This window comes from Cricetulus griseus, chromosome 7 (genome assembly GCF_003668045.3).
Source record: "Cricetulus griseus strain 17A/GY chromosome 7, alternate assembly CriGri-PICRH-1.0, whole genome shotgun sequence".
Taxonomy (NCBI): Eukaryota; Metazoa; Chordata; class Mammalia; order Rodentia; family Cricetidae; genus Cricetulus; species Cricetulus griseus.
The window spans coordinates 31,895,620-31,916,876 of record NC_048600.1 but is presented as its reverse complement, the minus strand read 5'-3'; the positions used below and the strand labels follow the sequence as shown (position 1 = coordinate 31,916,876).

General features: G+C 42.1%; 1 protein-coding gene across 7 annotated transcripts in view; it reads right to left on the bottom strand.

Annotated features, from left to right (window-relative positions):
• Myt1l (myelin transcription factor 1 like) overlaps window positions 1–21,257 on the bottom strand; it is a 134,217-nt gene that overhangs the window by 76,199 nt on the left and 36,761 nt on the right. For 3 of the 7 annotated variants that reach the window (XM_035447774.1, XM_035447775.1, XM_035447772.1), the window contains exons 5-9: window positions 17,284–18,249; window positions 12,413–12,547; window positions 8,286–8,376; window positions 6,584–6,691; window positions 2,890–3,104 (exon numbers count right to left, since the gene is read on the bottom strand). In XM_035447774.1, coding sequence (XP_035303665.1) covers window positions 2,890–3,104; window positions 6,584–6,691; window positions 8,286–8,376; window positions 12,413–12,547; window positions 17,284–18,249 — 1,515 coding nt within the window. Of the gene's footprint in view, window positions 1–2,889; window positions 3,105–6,583; window positions 6,692–8,285; window positions 8,377–12,412; window positions 12,548–17,277; window positions 18,250–21,257 lie in introns of all 7 variants that reach the window. The other 4 variants (XM_035447770.1, XM_035447771.1, XM_035447773.1 and 1 more) reach the window with 3 other exon arrangements.

Genomic DNA, 21,257 nt, shown 5'->3' with positions numbered 1-21,257 from the left:
GATACAACCAGTTGCAGCAAACCTAAGGTTATGAGCTGTGCCCAAAGATGCAGCACCCAGGTCAGCAACTTGTCTTTGCAAATGACCTGGTGGCAGAAATTTAAGGCTATCAGGGCCAAGCAGACGTTAAGTCCTGGGCTGTGCTACTAACCTAGACAACAGTCTAGACCATAGGTGAGATGGAAAGTGACTATGGGCCCATAACCACATACAGGGGATTTAAAATTTCATATAATTTCCATATCATGAGACACCCTTCTTTTGACTTTCTTGCTAAAATTTAAAGACATAAGAGCCATTCTTAGTTCCCCATAGGGGAGGGAGACGCTAACTTCACACTCATGGACTGCGCCATCCCTTCCCCTCCTATTCCATCTCATCCTGTACACATCCTCTTCCCATGGGAGGTGTCCAAATCCATACTGTGACAGAGAAATGAGGAGGCTGTTTCCTCAGCCCCTACAGCTGAACCTTATTCTTGTTTCTGGCCTCCCCAGGTCACCTGTGTGCTCCCAACCCCATGGGGATCCCTGCATATCAAGCCTAGTCCAGTTTTGGGCACAAGTGTACAATTTACCATTTGGTGGCACTCATCCAGTCCTTCAGATAGAATGGACTATGCTTCTGTATGCGTGAGTGCACATCACACACAGGTATTTTTCATCTCACCTCTCAACCCTTTGTCCAGAATGACAGACCAGGTAGACTAAAAATGGATGGACAGAAACAACTGGTGAGGTGTCTGGGAGAAGCAAGTGGTTGATGGGAGGTTTTCTGGCTACAGAGGAGGCTAGGTAGGTAAAGAGCTGATATCCAGGCCCTATGCCTTAGCTACACCTCTCTGCTAAGGGAACCTCCAATGTTCCCAGTCCTTAAGAACTAAAAATTCTGTCAGGCCAGGATTTAGAGGGCAGAAATCTCTTATTTCTCCAAGAGTGAGCAGGAGATACATTCTTTGTGTGTCTGAAAGAAGTCTGAGGCAAACAGGGGGTGCTGCTATAGTCGACTACATTGGACTCTACCTTTAGGTGCCCGGGCACAGGGATGGCTTCCCTAGGTGGTCTCCAATACAGCCTCATGACTCAGAATTTTTGCCCAGCCTGGAACTTTTCAGATATAATCTCTGCCAGTGGAGACAGCAGGAGAGAACTAGACCTTTGATTTGCTTCCTCAGAAAGTTGTGGTGGGAAGCTGCTGCTCTTCCTTTTTTTCTTGGTTTACTGAGAATCTATTGTGGAGGTTTAACTGAGCAATGGAAAGCCTACCTCAAGTTTGCAAGACCAGCATCTGTCTGAACTTGAGAGAATCAGGACCAATAAATATGCTCACTCCTGCCTTCATGGTGGGAAAAGAGTGCCCCCACACTACCTCATCTCCACTCTTCATCATAGCATCCTTGAGCAGGGACGCACACACAGTGTTTCAAGGAAGTAAATATCCTAGGTTCTTTCATGCAGGACCCTGTGGCTCATAAAGTACAAAACTGTAGTAGCCCAAGCAGATTCATTTACAGACCAGGGAAGAATGTATGGCTCTAAAGACACCATGACCACCTATGACTCTACCTGCATGCCCAGGCTAAAGTCAGTAAGGTAAAAAGCCTTGTCAAGCTGTCTGATAAGGCACATCAGAATGTGCTACAGCCTTGGAGTAGGGATGTGAAAATCAACATCGGATGAAAAGATTAACCGAATCACCATATGATGTCAATGGATTGGAAAGTTGAATTTACATCTGTATGAACATAATTTCCTTTTGATCCTTCATTTGCAACCGAGTGAATGAATTACAAGACTTGAAACCAGCAAGTAATTATTACTAAAGAGACAAACCAAAAATAGTTATTTCCATGATACCTGTTGCCCTATCTTTGTTCTTTGTGTATTTATCTGTATGAATATTACAGAACTGATACACATGGATGATCAATATGTGATATGTCATAGAAATAATTAAATTTCATTCACAAAAGAAATTACTTGTTATCTCTGTAAGAAAAACACAGCTTAGAAAGATATGCAGCAGCTCATGTTGAATTGTTAAAAGGTTTCTGAATCCCCAGACTTTTAAATACTTTTTATGTGTGTATGACTTTAAGTATATTTTTCAGAGAAGGGCCCTAACTCCCTAAAAGCCCCTTCTTCCTCCATCTGCAGGAAGGCATCAAGAAAGACTGACTTACAATAACTTGTAAGTATTTGTGCCATCAATTCTAAAAAGGCACTGATGCCAAGGCTCAGGGCCAAGGGTCCTACACTGAAGCTGGCCTTCCTCCTCAACACCCAGACAGAGAAGGAAACTCAGGCCTGGCTTGCTCAGAGAGCTGGCTGGTTGAAGTTATCATCTATGCCTGCATCAAGAGCCCTGTGTATCTTTTAAGAAATACAAGTACACAGAGGATCCCAGGGACTCCACCTTCACTGGTCTAGGGTATAACCTGTGCATAGACCTTGAGCAAGGCCTTCTCCTCAGAGACTTCTAATATGCACCCTTGAAGAGCATTGTCAATATGGAGCTTCTTAAAAAAGAGTTCAACCTGTTTCTTCCAGTGAAACTTGTCTTGGGTATTTGCCTTAAAAAAAAAAAAGCTTATAAGGGTACCAGCTCAGCCACACCCCAAAACATAGAGAGCCTAGGTCTCGATCTCTATGTAGCCAGAAGCCTATGCCTTGGAGTCACTGCAGAAAACTATGTCCCTCCTACCCACAGGTGTCTCCACCTGCCCCTTCTGGGCCTAGAGTCTTTCAGCACAGGGCTCTGCCTGTGCTGGGCCTCTGGCACCCACTGGGTGAGCATGAACAGTGGCTGATCTGCAGGACATGGATACACACAACAACAACATCATCAATGGCAACGTGTCTCTCATGTATAAGAGTGTGCACCTCCTACCATCGTCATATCCTTTGGGGGATATGTCCCTGGTTTGCACCTTGGGAGCTATGGCTCTTTTGCCATAAGTATGGTTGTCGTAACTGTTGTATTCAAACGAAGTCTTGGAATATTTCTCAAGCTCCTTGGCCAGGTTGGAGCGCGGTGTTGTTGTAGGGACATTGTTTCTGTAGCCATACTGAGGAATCTCAAGTTGCTTGACAAAGCACATTGGCCTAGAAATAGACAACAAACAACAACTTGATTTCTCATGTCTGTGCATGCAACATGATTCATGTTTATCCTAGTACATATGATTTCTTTCATGTATTGTGGATTTGGGACCTTTCACAAATTACAGCTTCACCTCTTCTCCCAAAAGACAGTCTTACTTAATTATACATCACAAAGTACCTGCCTAAAAGTCAATAGTGGAAATAAAAAGAAGAAATAAAAATGCTTAAGATGTGTTTTATCATTTTCTTTCACTTTCAGCAAGACTGGTGATGAAAATATGACACAAGAGGTTGAGAAAGAATCTGATACACAGGAATTGCATTTTTGGAGGTTACAAAGGTAGTGGAATCACACAAAATGGCAAGGACTCCTAAGAAATTTTCTGCAAAATGTAAGAGAAAATGAAGACACTTAGGGACATAGGATGAGACAAAAGTGGATCAGAATTTATCTGTGTATTAAAATGGAGTTGTAGGAAAACCTTTGATAAAATATTCATGATCCTTCAATATTTTTTTAACCTAGTAGTCCTTTATTTTAGACTTTAGGATAAAATATTTAAATGGAGGAGTTTTTACTTCTTATTCCTTCACTGATGTTCTGTCCTGTGTGTCTACTTCATAAGTGGAAATCACTTAGGAGTTAAACATGTGTCCGCTTACGGATAGGTCAATCTCAAATCTTCTCGCTAATTGATTAAAACTTTTTCTAGGGTAAAGTATTGTTAAAAGGACTTGCAGTCATATCCATATCAGCATCGTTTTTGAACTTAAAATCTTCCTTAATTTCAGGTGGGCTCACTGATAATTCTGTTTCTGGTTTATGTGAAACATTAAAAAAAAATAAGATCCCATGAAAGAAAAATGGATGTTTTAGCAGGAGGAAAAAATATGGTGAATTCACGTGTTAAGTGTTGGCTCACAGTCTATTTACAAAGGATGATCTCTGATGATGAGAAACTTTTTCTCACTCAGTGGATTCACGCATGGATATACCCGCACGTACCTCAGTGGGAAATACTGTCGGTTCGTCATCCTGAAACCCTGCTGCTGTTGTGCGTAACTAGGAAACTCTGCCTGTACCTCAACTGGAAATACAGCCTGCTCCTACCGGATATACCGCCTTGTACCTTTACCAGATACACCGCCTTTCCTGGCCGGAAACACTGCGTGTTTGCCGGAAATGGTGCCTGTTCCTACCGGAAACACTGCCTGTTCTCAACCAGCTGGAAACACGAAAGACTGCTTGTCCCCAGCCCCCAATACTTGCTGCACCTCCCTGGGAATCGCTTTCTGGACCTCCAGTGGGTGAGCCGGTGGCTAACGGGTGGGCTGCCATCTGAGGGTTTGTGGGAGGCCACAGACCAGGGTGGTGACCGCCGTGCTCAGCCGTCACCTGCATGCCTGCCTTCCAGTCTCCAGGTCATTGGGAAAACGTTTAGCAAATATAAAAACTGCTTTAAAAACATCACCCAGAGCCGGGCGTTGGTGGCGCACACCTTTAATCCCAGCACTCGGGAGGTAGAGGCAGGCGGATCTCTGTGAGTTCGAGGCCAGCCTGGTCTCCAGAGTGAGTTCCAGGATAGGCTCCAAAGCTACACAGAGAAACCCTGTCTCGAAAAACAACAACAACAAAAAACAAAAACAAAAAAATTACCCAGAATTCTTTCAGACTTAAAACTGTTGAAATCTTGATATATATTTTTAAGTATTTAAAAATTGACATAGTTTGCCCTAATTTCACACAGCATTTGCCATTTCTTTTAGTTGCTTTCTTTTTTCTTTTTTAAAATGCAGCTCTTAATATTTGGTATTAGAATATGAATGTTACCTTACCGACTATTATTTTTTATCAATTATTTTTTGCTATTAAAACTTTTGACAACATTCACCCATGTTACATTACTAAACTATTCTTTCCATTTTTTTGCAATTAGAACTTTTGACAATGTTCATCCATGATTATTTCTTAAGTTTATATTTAGTAGTAGTTACAAGAAAATGAGTCCTCTTTTACTTATTTATTTATTTTTTGTTTTTGTAGTACTACACTGAACCGAGAATATTATGCATCATAGGCAGTCACTAAGCTAGAGTGATACCTAGAGTTTCTTATTGGTGAATTCTAGGCAGTCTCCCACAGAGCCATGCCTTTAGATGATGACCTGGCCTTTATATGTTTTACTAGGCAGTATATCTATGCCACTTTTATGGTATTACAGCATGGTTAAAATACACAGTCTCAAATTACCAGCCTACTGTCTTCAGTTCACCAATTCAGCCTATTTCTTGTTGAAGCAATATAAAAAGTATACCGATGTATAGAGTTATCAAAAAATCAAAGAGGGGTTATCTTGGAATAGAGGGATTATAGCTATTTTTTATTTTCTTATTTTTATTTAAATATTTTAAATTTTCCTGGAAATATTTTAATGTTTTTTTTTTAACCAAAGGAGGAAGTTAGTTTAATTAATTGCAAGAAAAAAAAATCATGAACTGCTAAATGAGGACACAAAGCCATTTCTACCTCTTGCCTAGTGATTTTCTCCAGGTAGTTTCTCCCAAAGAAATCCTTCAGCAGAAGCCAAATGCTGTAACTATGGGAAAGTATTTATCGTCACTCTATAGAGACAGCCTGTTTGTTTTAGAGCTAGCTCTGAGTTTTGACTGTGGTGTGGCATCCACTTAACCAGGCATAGTCAAACGTGGCCCTTAGGATGATAGTTAACATTGGCGTGCAGAGACAAAGACATTGTCGTCGTGAGACCGAGTAAGAAGGCAGAAGTACATCGACTGTCACAGATTTCTTGAGATGGATGTGAGGTCTGTGATGAATATAGACATCTTCCTCTACCAATAATCACCTTCCCAAATTTGGAAAGAGGGGGGTTCAGTCCTGCTCCCCAGGCCTTTTCCACTTTAGCATGCAGTCCTGACTTCAGGTTAAGTCATGAGTCCTTGCACTCTAAGCGTCTTGCCTGTCAGATGGCAGCGATGCCACCTACTACCACCCACATCTTAAGGGTGTGTGGGGATAAAAGGTGATGGCAACTTTGATGACTTTTCATACATGATAATGGCATTCATCATTCTCACATTTTCTAAAAGAGCAGTGCCATCCATAAGTAGGTGATGTACCTTGCTCCAAACTGAGATGAAATTATATTGGGCTACTATCATCACTAAATTCTAAAACTTCTCTTTTATTCAGCATTCATAGAGTTATGGATTATCAGGGCTGCAAATCGTATAAATGTATCCAATTCTCTCAGTTCAAAAGTCACACTGAGCCACTGGAGACCTGGGAGTTATACTGACCTCCAGGCTTCCACATAATCTTGTGTAAGAGAGGGCACACACAAGTCTCAGTTCCTAGTCTGGCATGGCTTTCCTCTGCCTAGAGGAAATCTACCCTGTGAAGTGTCCCAGTTATAGCTATTCTGATGGAACTGCATCAGTGACACACTTCTGTTGAGTACCTGAGGACTCGGTCTGAGGCTTGGTTGGACTTGGACACGTCACAGCTCTGGTGTTTCTCTTGAGCCTTTGCCAATTTTTCTGCAGCAGCAATAGGGCATCCAGAGAGGCTACAATGACAGAAAGAAGATTTAATTGATTAAGTGTATGCCTTGCCGCACCCTGATGCACCCATTATGTTTCGTCCTTCAGCCAGCCAAGGAGACCCTGAGGTAGACGGAAATGAGAGAGTTTTCCAGCTTGCTTGGTGCTGTGTTTTCCTGGGGTCTGGCGCACAGCTACGATGGCAACACCAAACCTATCCAATGAGCACCCCAAATTCCAAGAAGCAATGCAACACAAGCTGGTTAAAATTTCTGGCAAAAATTCAGGAGTGTTGGCCATTTCTAGAGGCCAGGCAGTGGCAGCTAGAGAAAGAGTTTTTGACAAACCCAAGAGTAGCAGTTAGCCGGCTGTACCAGGCGGTGGCACTCTGAGCTGATGACACAGAGGCATCTACCTGCAAGGCTTTAGGGATTTCTGACCTCAGCTCACAAAGGGAAGGAAAGAGAAGGGGAGGTACAATAGGAACACCCTCAGGACTGCATCCAAGTGTGTTTAGTAACTAGTTCAGGTAGTCACTATGGCAGAGGAAGCAGCGAGGCTTCTTTGTTTGAGCTGCTTCCTCGGGAAATCATGGTATCTGCACGCTGCCTCTGTGTGCTCTAGATACATGTGGGTGTCCATTCATGTACACACATGTACTGAAGCCAAAAGAAGGAACTGGTATTGAAGGCTCATTGCACAAGACTAGGCAGGGATCTCCTGCATCTCTGCCAGCCCCTACAGATTCAGTAACAGAGAAGCTCCAATGGGCATAGAGCTGTGATCTGTTTTATTATAAACTGAACACCAGTAACCAAGCTGCTTGTTGTGACTCACCAGTCAGACAAAAATGAAGAGAAATTTTACAGCTTCATTGATCTAGGAAGAAACCTAAGCCATGGCAAGAGAAACCTTAACAGAATCACATTCTGCTACTGCAAAAAAGGAAGTGATATGTTATCACCTGGATTTTCTGGGGAACTTGCCGTCTTTTTTAATGTCTGAAAAGGATGTGGAAGAAAGCTGGGACTTGTTACCATCCAGAGTATGATTCTGGCCATGTATTTTTCAGCAGTAGTACAGAGAAAGCCATTGACCTAGAGTACCATCCCCACTGGTGTACCCCTGCCAGAGCTTCTGGACATCTGTTCATATTTTAACGATGCCCATGCTGTTGGCCAGGGGATTCATCAGAATTTCAAGAGCAACCAAGTTAGTCATCTGGATTATCACTGCTGGGTTCTAGTCCATTGTTCTATATGGTAAGTGGAAGACAATCTCTTCTATGTGGGAAGATAATAGAACCTTGCCGGACCCTTCTGGTCACTGTCTTTGTAAGTGGCTGTGGCTTCCATCTTAGATGCTGTACCAAGAAGGGTATCTTACGAGGGAACAGTGCTCTTTTCTACTAAGGAAGGCAACAACTGAAGAAATCAATCTTCAAAACAGGGTAACCAAGCCTATACCTTCCTATACATGGTGTGACTGACTATTTAGGAGCAATGTGTGAGGTCCACCAGTCTCCTTGGAAAAGGAGGGATGCATAGAAGGAAAGAGCTCCCATGGGGCAGGGTTGTGGATGGCTCCCTCTAGCATACACCCCAGCAGAGTGTGGCTTACCTTCTGTGCGAGTTCCTGTTGCTATTCACATGCCCTCGCCCTGTGCAGCCTGGAGTGGGACACTTGAGAACATTTTCATGCATGGCAAGAACTTGACAAAGGAGAGGCAAAGAAAATAGCCCAGCATTAAAAGAGAGAAGTGATGAGAATACAATATGCAATTGTTTCTTAACAGGCTAGATTAGTTTACAACAGACAGGCCTACAAACGTCTGTGATGTGCATGACCAGGAAATACATGTGGGAAGAGAAAGAAGGTTGTATGACTGTACTCAGGCATGCAAAGCAGGGTGCACTGGCAGGGAGCCACGGGGGTTAGAGAGCGCCAAAACTGAGTAGTCCCTCATGGGACAGAAAAGCAAGGGCCAACCTAGTGTATCCCATGGGTAAGCACTGGATGCTGATCAGCCGTGTAACAGCACATAGCCTGGGCGTTTTAGAAACATGCCTGTGCTTTGGAAACACATGGGATCATCAAAGTCTGATGTGAGTAGGCAGAACTTTAAACCTTACTTTTTAAATAAACCATGTTTGCTTAGGAAATCAGTTTTTTTTTTTTTTTTTTTTTTTTGGTGTGTGTGTGCTTTTAGTAGAATGAGCAGGAACAGTAAGATCTCTGCAATTTCATCACACAAAAGTAACAAACAGGAAGATGAAAGAGATGACCCCCAGGGCACGAGGACACTGCCTGTTGGCATCTAGAGAGGCTGGTCTTTATTGACAGCTCCATCCTCTGTGTCTGCTGAGGCTTGTGGGGCTAGGAGTTCTGGGGACGTCAAGACAACTGACTCCAAAGAGGCCTACTGGCCACATGCTCTGCCTCTCTGAACTGGATGCCTGCAAACCCCAGTGGCCTCTGTGGCAGTCCTCCCTACCTCAGAGCCTGCCTAGGGTCAGTGGTCATGTGAAGTCTGCTCAGAGCTATGTCTGCTCACACCTGTCACTATTGCCCATGACTTCCTCCTCTGGAGCAGTCATTGTCTTGCACCCTGTGTACCATTTCTACATGCCTTTGTTGTACCTGTTCATGTTACTACTATTGGTGAGATCTTTAAAAACAGCCTATTGCAGTTTTGCCCCTAAGTTCTCATAGCTCCTGCCTCTTCTTTAGATGTGGCTAATGCTCAGTAAATATGAATCAAAGTGGAAAAGTCAACATTCAGCTCCTCCTTTCCTGGAAGAGGTTTTTATTTATTTATTTATTTATTTATTTATTTATTTATTTATTTATTTTTGGTGGGGGACTAGGAGATCTCTTTTCTGAGGAGTCCCTGTTTCAGAGGATAATGTGCCCTTCTCTTTGAACTCTGCAGTTTTGCTAGTGTTTCCACTATCCTATTGCCCTGTTAGAATGGCACATATTTCTCTTTACCTTAATATGTGCCTTTCTTTCTCTTTATGCCAAATATTTCTATTATAAAGTCTTCCCTGGAGAGAACAAACACCTTCTAGGCTTGGCTGTGTGACAGAGTTCAAGTGACTGTTTCTGTATCCTGCTAAGTGGAGACCCAGGTACTTTGTTCTGGCCACACCTGTAGTGGCATCTTCTTCTTCTGTCTGCAGGTTGCTTCTTTGGACTCTGTTTCAAACCATTTCTGCACTTTAGTTTGTAGTGATACCCTCACTACTTTCCCCCAATCTTTCTCTGAAACATCTGCAGAAGCTTTCAAACAGGAGGCCCAGTGACCTCTGTAGTCCTTCCTCCTAGGCTCCTTTCGAACCAGAGCCATGGACATCACACCTAGAGGTTTTGAGAAATGCAAATTTACCTGGTTTACTGACCACCATCCACTTCCTCCTTTACCTCACATTTTCACAAAAAGCCTATGTTTGACTCCCTTCTTTCCTTCATACTGTATGCTTTGCCCTGGCAATTCACTCCTGTTTGTACTTGTAGTGCTCAAAAAGTGGCACAGGGTACCTACCACCCGCTATACCTACTTGGGATACCTTCCCACACTACCCAGCATACTGTAAATCTCTATTGTGGGTGGTGATAGCAACTCTGTCTGGCTGGAGTTTCTTTATGAGTAGAAGTATCCTCTGCCGTCCATCCAGTTAGTATGTCCCAGCAGAAGAACCCTTCACTGGATTCACTTGGGTGGAAACAGGGAGGGAAGCCAGTCCAGAAAAACAAAGGACGCTACCTACTATGGAGTTCTTTATTTACTTTTACATTCTGAGAAAGTAGTCAAGAGTTCCTATGTACCCCTGTGCCACGTGTACACTTTCTGAGACATGGTCTCAGATATACCAGGCTGGTGTCCAACTCAGCCTTCCTGCTTCTACTTCCCAAGTTCTGGGATTACATCCATGATCCATGTCTGGCTTTAGAAATGCTTTCTTTTTCTTTTTGTAGATACCTAGTTTGTAGGACCAGGTGAGACCTGAGCCCTACTTAGTGCCTGCTAAGATGGGTCCACATGTGGTCAACCAGAGAAGGCTTATTCAGTTTCCAGATCAACAGAGCATAACCTACACTTGAACCACATCTAGACATTTCCTGTGAAAATATAGAGTCAAGGAGAATTCTTATCCATTGAAAAGGATTAATCTTAAAGGCAAAAAATCCCCACTATGTCCTGGAAAAAAATCCCATAAAGACACTTTTTAAAGCATTAGCTCTCAGCCCTGGTGCCTCATTTTGTACTGAGAACCCACAACATGCCTGATGCCAGGAAGCAGGTTAGAGCTGAAATAGGAACACCAGACCCAGGGTTTGGGTTGGTGATGGGTTTGAGAGTTGGCATGGATTTACAGCTGAGTTCAGGCCCATTGACAGTTGCTCAGATGAACTTTAAAGTACTGAGCACCACCTATTGCCAGCCAGTGTGCTTCCCTTGAAAGAGAAAGAAGATGGAGTTGGATACCCATGTTCTTCATCTGGTAAACAGGGCAGTGCTCCCCAGGTTGGGCGGGTTATGGCATTGAATGGGCCAGTGCTTGCATTTGCCAGCCAAGCACCTACCACAGTGCTCACATGTGGAAGCCGCTGTCGTCAACCATGCGTCTCCCTGTCATGTAACACACGGGATTGTAGACACACCTGGATTTGTTTTATTTTTATGACTTTTTCATAATTGTTCTCAAGACAGATACAGGAAACATAAGCATGTAATTTTAATAGGCATTTGAGAACCTGAAGCCATAATACCATCTGAACACGTTTCACCAGAGAGCACTTCGCTTTCCCTGCTTCTCATGTCACACTGATACAAGAGCTGCCTGCCCTCTGACAGCTTTGCTTCTCAAGGATTTCAAGGGTGCCCCTGGTAACAGCATGGTCCTCAAAATGTCTTCGAATATTCATCTAGTCATCTAGCTATACCTCCAGCCACCTTCCCTACTGGAAGCTGAAGGTAGGCACTGCATGCTGTAGGTTCATCCTAGGCATCCATCACCTTACTCATCTCTGAAACTGGAGTCTGTGCTTTGGACAATTGATTCTCATTGATTTTACATAGTTGGTAAATTTCTTGCAAAGAGAAAGGTAAACAAAAATGATATATATCATTTTAGATCTAAAAGAAACACTGTTTTCACTAATTCATTTCATACCCTTGGAACCTGTCTTTTAGAAAGAATGTGTAAAAGAAAAACCCCACCAAATCCAAACCTGTCCATTTGACATGTTTAGTGTGCAAATGCCAGGGCACCTGTGATAAGAAACAGACTACAGTGAATATAACAAAGCTGTTCTAAATGCTGACTGGACAGAGTGCAATAATTCAGGAATTTGAGCAGGATACCGAGGCCTGTTTTTCCTGGGATTTCTAAGACCAGTGTGCATGGGTTATGTTAGAGGCTGGCTAGTACAGTTCTGTCATGTGTGAGACCAAGTAGAGAAATTACCTGACTGGGATAACAGAATAAATAGAATTTAGGGCCAGAGCTCAGGTGGGCCTGGGAGCCTGTTCCAGAAAGACAACTGCAGGGTGAGCTACTCTTGGGACCTAGTACCCAGAATATCCAGAGGATGTAGGGGGAAGCTTCCTGAGGTGCCCTCCAGGCTGAGGAAAGGTCTGGTCAGTTACAGCTTCACTGAGGTGCCATGAAGATGAGGTTGGGGGGATGATTGACAGAGCCAGAGTGCTTGCACGCCCCGGGGAGCGGCGAGACACGACTTACTTTCTGGAGGGACCCTATCTTTGTGCGGGCATCCAGACAGACTGCGGTGATGCGGGTAAAGCCCAGTTACGTGGCCGGTTCCATCACACCCGGGGGTTGGACACTTGCTTTCTCTCTTTTCTGTTCTTGAGGGATCTAAAAGCGACAACAGGTGTCAAGAAAATGAATGTTTACCAACTGCAGACTCATGCGGTTATCCAGCAACCTGAAGAGACCTTGGCTAAACAGAGAAATTAGGCAGGTGTCAGGGATAGGCTGGGACATCAGGCTTTTGCTTCACAGCTCCTTGGGTGTGGATAATATTTTTAACCTTATACAATGTAATCAGGAATCATAAAGTATTTTTTTAATTAAAAGTTAAAAAAAATCACCTATCTCTAATCTTAACTCTTGATCAATTGGTTTCCCGTGTGTTACATGATAAGCTGTGTTGCTCAAAGAAATCAATGTAAATAGTGATGAGACAGTGACCTTCTTAGAGAACAAAACTCCATATTTCATTCAGCAATTTCTCCATACAATTCAACCAGAGTGAGGCTCAGAAACCCTTCACCTGATTCCCTCTTTGAAGTGCTCTGGTCTCATATGCCATAAGCTGCGGAATTTTCCTGCAGACTTTTTTTTTTCCCCCTCTGAGGTTAGGTCACACTGTTTCTTAGCATAGCAATTCAGCACTTTTTTTTTTTTTTTTTTTTTTTTTTTTTTGAAAATCAACTGAACTCTCAGAAGGCACTGTAAGCAAATGACGGGAAGGGTGGTGATCCCACCTGGCAGGGTGATGGGCAATCAAAAAACGCTTCAGAAGCCGCTGGAGCAACCATTTGTTTTGATTTCTTCGTCTGTACTTGGAACCAGAGGAAGGCTCGTGTAATGCTGTGCATGCATACACAAAGTAGGAGGTCAGGCTGATCTAGAGCGCTGCCAGCTCCTCTGCAGCGCCAGCCAAGAGCCAATCAGAGCAGACGTTTGGTCCAGAATTGAATGCTGGATGCCAGAGATGTAACAATATCCTAATAGATTTGCTTTTTTTTTTTTTTTCAAACACCCAGATCAACCACAGTTCACCCTCATGCATTGCAACAACTCTAGAAAGTGTTTCTGAGGCCAGCTCAGGCTGAATTCTAAATCGTAGATTGTGACACAATGCTTTTTGGAACAAGTATTTGAAAACCAGTTGCTCAGATCACCAATAGTAACTATTATGTTTTGGTTCAGTGACTGCTAGAGTTACATTTTCATTAGGCATTTAATTCTTTTATATGAATATCTCATTAATTGGCCCAGTCATACTTATTAGAAAATACATGCTTTACTTTTGATTAAAAATTCATTTATATCAAGAAAAAGTATCTTGAGTTTGAATTTTATTTGCTTTGGTCTTTTGAGGTAGAGTATCACCCTGTAATCCAGATTGGCCTGGATCTCAACAATGTAGCTCAGGTTGGCCTTAAACTCAGGGTAACACTCCTGCATTAGTCTCTAAGTACTGGGATTACAAGCATGAACCACTATACCTGGCTTGAATTTGGAATGTTTGAACTCTTAAAGACTTTCTTGTGTCACTTATGAGCATGAAATAGACAAACGACTCACTCCCAAGATCTTACAAACGCTGTTATGTTGATGTGAAGGGTATTCCACATTCCTTTTCTGCTAATACATCATCTACATAACGTTCCTGTCAGGTGCTAGAACTACTCCAGCCAGCACTGGTATGGAACAAAACACTGGGCATTGCCAACTGCTGTCCTGCCCCTATGCTTGCCTCATGGTCTTTGTCAACAAACCCAAGAGTAAGTCCTGGCATTTCAGTTTCGTGTAGGTTCAAAGTAAAGCCTAGCAGTGTGTTGCACTCTGAGCAATTTCATTATACTAAGAAAAGTTAATCCATGTCATTTTAAAAATAGTAACCACACAGTAACAGTTTCCAAGGACAACACTGATAATTAAAAATAATAAATTTAAGAGATTTTTAAAAACTAGATACAAATGACTTGTACAGGATTTAAAATTACCATACTATTCACTTTGATCATAAAGTGCTTCATCAGGACCCAAATATCTTGCACAAATAACATGATTTCACAGATTTTTGAAACAGTTTTAAATGATCTTAATATTAAAAAAAGGCTCAAAACTCTCCGAGGGTACAGAGAATACCAGAAGAGAATAGTCTGCTCTGGGTGCATGGCAGAGATGGGGCCTGCCATCGCCTTCACCATCACTGTCCTTTGATGACTTGTTTCTCGAAATCCCAATTCATCTTTCAAACAAATAGGAAATGGTAAAGCAAACAAAAAGACCAGGCAACCTAACCAGAAACCTTGCAATAACTTAAAAAAAAAAGTGCTTTGAATTCAGCTTATTCCCTTTCTGCCCTAGGGGGAAGGAAAGGGAGTTGTGAGGAAGACAAAGGAGTTATTTTATATTACCTAAATATTTTGAAATGTTACTCATTAGTACTTTAGTGAAGTACTTTCAGTTTAGATGTATGGTATGAGAACAGGTACATGTGTTCTCTTATCTTTACAGAATCAAGAGAGTAGCTACAACACAGCATGTTGATGTGACGTGATGGGTAACTTCAGGCGTGTTGGTGAGATGTGGCCCCATAACTTTAGTTTGTTTAAAGAGGGCTTTACTCTCTTTGCTCCATTTTTTTTTTTTTGGTGTGTGCATGTATGTGTGCATGCATGTATGTGTGTGTGTGTGTGTATGTGTGTGCACATGTGTATGTGTGCGCATGAGTGGGAGTGCATGTGTAAATGTGCACATGTATGTATACATGGGGGGGCATGTGTGTGTTTTTGTATATGTGTGTGTGCACACAAATGTATGTAAATGTGTGCGTGCATGCGTGCGTGCGTGTGTGTGTGTGTGTGTGTGTGTGTGTTATTTTGGCTTTGGCTCAGAATGACACTATAGCTATAGTCAAGGAAACATGGAAAATGTTAGTGGAAGACACTGATAACTTTGGTTAGAAGTAAACCTGGGAAACTAGAGAAGTGGTGACCAGTGCCTTCTTTCTCTTAAGAAAATTCAGGCTTCCAACCTTCCCCTTCTCATGACAAAATGCATCCTAGCATTCACTTCCCCTTCCTCATGTAGGGGAAGCAGTCAGGGCAAATTCCATGTTTCTGCATAAAAGTAAAGTAACCTAACAACAAAGTAAAACAAGTTGTGTGCTTGGTGAACTACACAAGCCAAAGAAGCCATGGCGATGCAGAGACCCTGTGATGCATAATTTGCCTCCACACATGGTCACGCACTATGCTTCTCAACACCACATCTCTGTCCTTGGAACTACTACTTAGAATTCTAAAACATGAGTCTAAAATGTATCTGAACAACAGCAGTCATATGGAAAGACATGCATTTTTATCATTCTTAAAATCCAACAAAAAATCTCTTAATTGTCACGCCTTATTCAAATGCTTATTTAAAACACATGAGCTGTGTTCCATAGTGTTTCAAGGAAAGCCTGAAGAATCTATTTCCTTTGAAAGTAATGCTGTCATTGTGTGCACTCATCTGGGGGTCTTGTGCTTGCTTCTAGAACTGAAAAGCCCATATCCATCCAGGCACTAGTCAACCAGGAACACTCAGAGCTCTGGCTAAGGCTTCTGCCAGCTTGGACTTGGTCATAGCAATGTCCAGCTGGCCATGGAGCTATGAGCACACATTGAGAGGAGCATACACACCTGAGCCACAATAGGGACAATACAGTTTTTCTGATTGTTTTAAGTTTGTTCAGCAACTGGTTTTCAAACTAAATTCCTGAATCTCATGATCAGATCCATAGTGAGGAAACTGAGTCTTCATAATGTACAGAACAAAATGAAAAGCAGAAAAAGGAACAGTTTTTGGTGATAATACAGAAAGGATTTAAGGAACTACCAATTTCATTTTTGCGATAGTTTCTTTCATAGTTTTATAGTTTCTAAGTCTTGTGCGGAATCAACTATACCAAGGTGCTTACTAGGTGAAGCTGAACCAAGACTTGTACCAATGGCTGATGGATACAGATGCTACCATGAACATGAACTCACTCTGTCAGGTTAGCTAAGTTACATAAACAGATAGATGCAAATATGTGCTCACTTATTTCATAAAGTAAAATTCAGTTGAACTATCCTTGGATAGGTTTGAGATTTTTAAAAAAAATACACAGTATTTGACAAAAGAGCTACAACTATTTCCACAATGTAATGGAGCTAGTAAGGGGAATTAATATTCTAGAGAAATTGCTATTGGTTTCAGCTTTGACTACTGCGTGCCTTGCATGACAAGTAGTTTTCTTGGCTAACTATCATAGATAATTAATGTGCAGTCACTGTCCTTATCTTATGTCATCGGTCATCGTGTTGCCGTTCAATTCCTTTTGGGTATTTTCTATGGGGCCAGTTTCATCAATAACTGTCACGAGGTAATAATTTTATAAATCGTGAAGCCATCTACTCAATTCAATTTATGAACAAAGTGCCTCATCTCTGATTGACTGATTGTTGCCTAAACCCTTGCCACTTCTCAGCATAGATCATGGTTCCTTTGTAACAGCATACCCTGGTCCTAATGATCTCTATCAATAGGTGTGTCTGTGCACTAGCCATGTCTTCTCCAGGAATGCACTTTCCCACTATCAAACTGCTCTAATGACAGCACATTTAGTTATTTTATATATTTCTCAAACAAATATTTTATTTGTTATATAGGTAAGTTGTCATATGATACAGCTCTTGAATAAACTCTAAAAATGTGCATTAGACATAATATTTGTAGTGGTTTATCGTATAACAGACTATTATCGGCATCTCTCGCTTAGCTCACATTTGCCTGAAGCAACTTACGTTAGGTAGAAATATTACCTTTACCATAGTATGGCTTTTTGACATGGCTGTCACTGGATTTGGATTTTCTGTCTTCACCAGCCAGCTGTCTTGGAGACTGGTCCTCATAGGATCTCAGGTTATCCCTTCTCCCAGCGTCCATGGCCATCTTCTCCCTCATGGCCTTGGCTCTCTCTGTTTCCAAGGCAATGGCTTTCTCTAGCAGAGTCAGGTTGCCCTTGGTCATGTCAAATACCTCCTCAGACCTGTCTGAGTTCACTGAGGTGGTGTCATCATCTCTCTCATGACACCCATCCTCCTTGGCACAGCTGGAGAACGTTCTAGACCTGGGGCTTAGCTGCTCCTCCAGCCGCATAAGGTTCATCATATCTGAGTAGCTCCTGTCTGGTGTCCTCCCAGGGAAGTCATCCTCTTGCCGGACATGTTGGCGCACACTCATGTTGGGTGGCTGACTTCTGTCCTGTGGGTTGGTCTCGCTGAGTTTCCTGGCCAGGTCAAAGCACTGGTTCCTCAGACACTCTAGACTACTGAGACACACTTCCTCATCACTCTCTTCCACCATCTTATCCATGAGTCCATTGTTCATGGGCTTCCCTAGCATGACATAGTTCATATTTCTACTGTCTTGCTGTGACATCCCCTCAGCATAACTTCTGTCACTAATGTTCTCTGATAGCACAACACCATGTCCTTGTGCTAACAGCTTAAGGGAGTCCACTGTTTCTCTAACAACATCACTGTCTAAATCTAGACTCAGTTCGCTTTTCCGACCGAGGTTTTCATTTTTGTCACTATCATCCTCCAAGCTATTGGAGGTATTGCTGTTCATTTCTGACTCAGTCCTGGCTCGGTATGCTGCATCTTCAGCAATTTTGCCAAGATTTAATAGTGACTTGGCTACCAGTTCATCATAGTTATCATACTCATCATTGTTGTTATCATCCTTTTCTGTGTCCTGCATTATTCGTGTACAACTCATTTGATGGTCTTCTGCAAAGAAATAGAGAAGACAAAAAGGAAAAGAGAAAAGTGGCTAGACTGTGAAGATTATTGCTACAGCATGGACAGCAAGCTCATAGCAAGTCAAGTCTTGCTTGGCCTAGAAGGGAACCTTACAAGTTATCTGTAGAAAATAAAAACACAAAGCAAATGAATTGTGTTAAAGAGCAGGAGGCCACTTAAGAAATTCACAGAGAGCTGTAAACTCCTTTAGTTATCCTAAAGTTAGCCACTAAATACAATAAATATAATGTGAACATGAACGTTTTGTTTTTAATGTTGTAATTTACCACCTTCATTAGCTGTATTCACAGCCAACAATTGGCCTACCGATTACATCTCTAACACCACTGAGCTTTCTAAAACTCCTTGAACTTTGCTTTTTGCTAATACTTAGAGGTTCTCCATAATCCCCTTTAAGTGATTCATTTCCCATCATATTTAGGCAAGATAGACGACAACCTCAGATTTCAGAAGTCACACAGGAAGGACACCCTCTTAGGAAGTTCCTGGTCATAAGAACACTGAATTGAGAAGTATGAATGTGATAGCTTAATCAAGGTATTGAGAGGTCCACAGTGAAGTGGCAGGAGCTCCACAATGAACATGAGGAAAGAAGAGGACAAAGACTTCCTATATGGACAAGTTAGGCATGTACAGTGGCCACAGGTCACTGGATGAGAGGTGACCGGTTAGCTATCACAGGCATAATCTAACATTAATTTGACCTATGGTGATCATATATTTACCCATCTCATCAGCATGAAGAAACTTGAATAAGATGTACTCAACCTCAAAATATACTTAGAGGAAATCTTTTTTTTTTTTTTTTTAAAAAAAAGTCCATGTTAAGCATGACGTAAACCCCTCTATTTCATCAGAAACCCATTTGGCTTTCACTTAGAGCAGTCTGGATTTGAATTTCTATTCACAACTCTGCACAATTGCTGTCATCTGCATTGCGAAACATAGATAATAATAAACGAGTTTTCAGATGCATTCCCCCTTTGGTTGGGTGGTTAACGGATGCCATTTCACATCTGTCCTTTGTTTTCATGATTCAAATGCCAGGGAACTTTCAGAGTTTGATAATGATTTGGAGGAATGAGGCATATCGACTAGCTGCAAACACCAGCTGACTAAAGCTGGGATACTGAACCTCTGGTGCTTTCAGTATGGATTTTATGCAGAAAAGGTTCATGTTAGCAAAAGGAGATTTGAAGCTCAATATAGCAGTAACTGAAAATAACATCCCACCTGGAGTCAACAGATATTTAGGCTCTGACCCACTCTCCAAACATCAGCAACACTTGCTGTGTGAACTGGATTCTGTCTCTCTCAGGACACAAACCTCTTCATTTCACCACACTCTGCCTGAACCATTTCCCTTATTATAAGGATAAAATTGTCATCAAAGAGCAGCAAAAGGAAAGAAACTAGCTCTAGCAAACATAATCACAAATGTGGCAAGCTAATCACAGATGCACACCTTGCTGTTGGCTGGCAGCTCAGCTTTTGAATGCAAGTGCATCTTGTTCTCATGACTCTTTGGAAACATGATTTTTAAAAATATTTTCCTTTTGATTTATGCACTTTGTTATGTTCATGGGCTATATAACTAGACCATCCTTGGGAATGACAAAGCTGTTCTACCCATACACAGCAACTATGATGTTTTGGGTAATTGTCACCATTACCTATAAAATATCAACCTGATGAATTTGTAAGCCATGATTTGGAAATGGACAATATGTGCCATGAGTTGAAAGTGTAAAAAAGCTTAAAAATTATACTTTATGTGTGTGTCTTTGACTACATGTAGGTACTTTGCCACAGTATATGTGTAAAGGTCTAAGAATAGTTTGAAGAAGTCATTTCTTTCCCCCATATGGAAATTCAAATGATAAAGAGTTTACCATGCATGAATACAAAAATCTGAATTTGATTCCCAACCCCACATAAAAGCCAAGTGTGGTGGCACATGCCTATAATCCCAGCACCTGGGGAAGTGGAGACAGGAGTATCCCTGGGGCCTGCTGGCTAGCCAGCCAGCCTAGCCTAATCAGTGATCTCCAAGTTCAATGAGAGACCCTGTCTTAAAAAATTAAGGTGGAAAGTAGTAGAGGAAGATACTTTATGTTGTCCTCTGGCTGCTAAATGTATATGCAATTTTCATGTACACCTGCACATACATGTGCATACACACACACACACACACACACACACACACACACACACACACACACACACACAAGGAAGTCACTGAATATAATAACCAGGCCCCCCAAAATTCACCTAATTGCTGTTTCTGTATCTAAGTTCAAAAATGAATTCTGCTCTGGAAAAGGAGAAGGCTCTCAGGAGCCTTTCCCAGCAAATGTGGCAGATGTTATGCTGTTGATTCTCCATTTACTAATCTCATGATTGACCTCAGTTGTTTGTTTGTTTTGCCTGTCCTGCTTTACACAGGACATGGCTAAGGATGTCTCACCCCCTTGTGACCAATCTATGTCATCTTTTCCTAAGAAGATAAAAAAAGTAGAAAAGTGTCTCTACAGTCTCCTAGCCATACTGACCCACGAAACCCAGGAACCGAGTTCCTTCCCTGCCTGCATACCAGAAAAGTGCCAGGCATTCTCCGGCATGTGTGGCAGGGCTGCTTCTTACAGGGAAGTGCGTTGGGAGAACGCTGCAAATGCTCTGGTGGCCTTGTGAGGCAGAAATGAAACTGGAAGTTATGTAGCTGGCCCCATCACACTCTTGCTACATAGTGACTGTGTGAAGACAGTATCCTTTCAAGAATCATAATGAACTCATCTGTAAGGCAGGGATAATTATCTGCCTGGCCCCTCCTGGGCATGTGTTCCCACAAACCCCAGACTGAGGCATGTGGACTATGTGTATTTCAAATGCCTGGCCTGGGTGGTATTGTTTTCTAGTACTTTGTCTCCCCAAGTAGATGCCTGGAGAAACTTGCCCATTCAAGGATAGCATCTGGA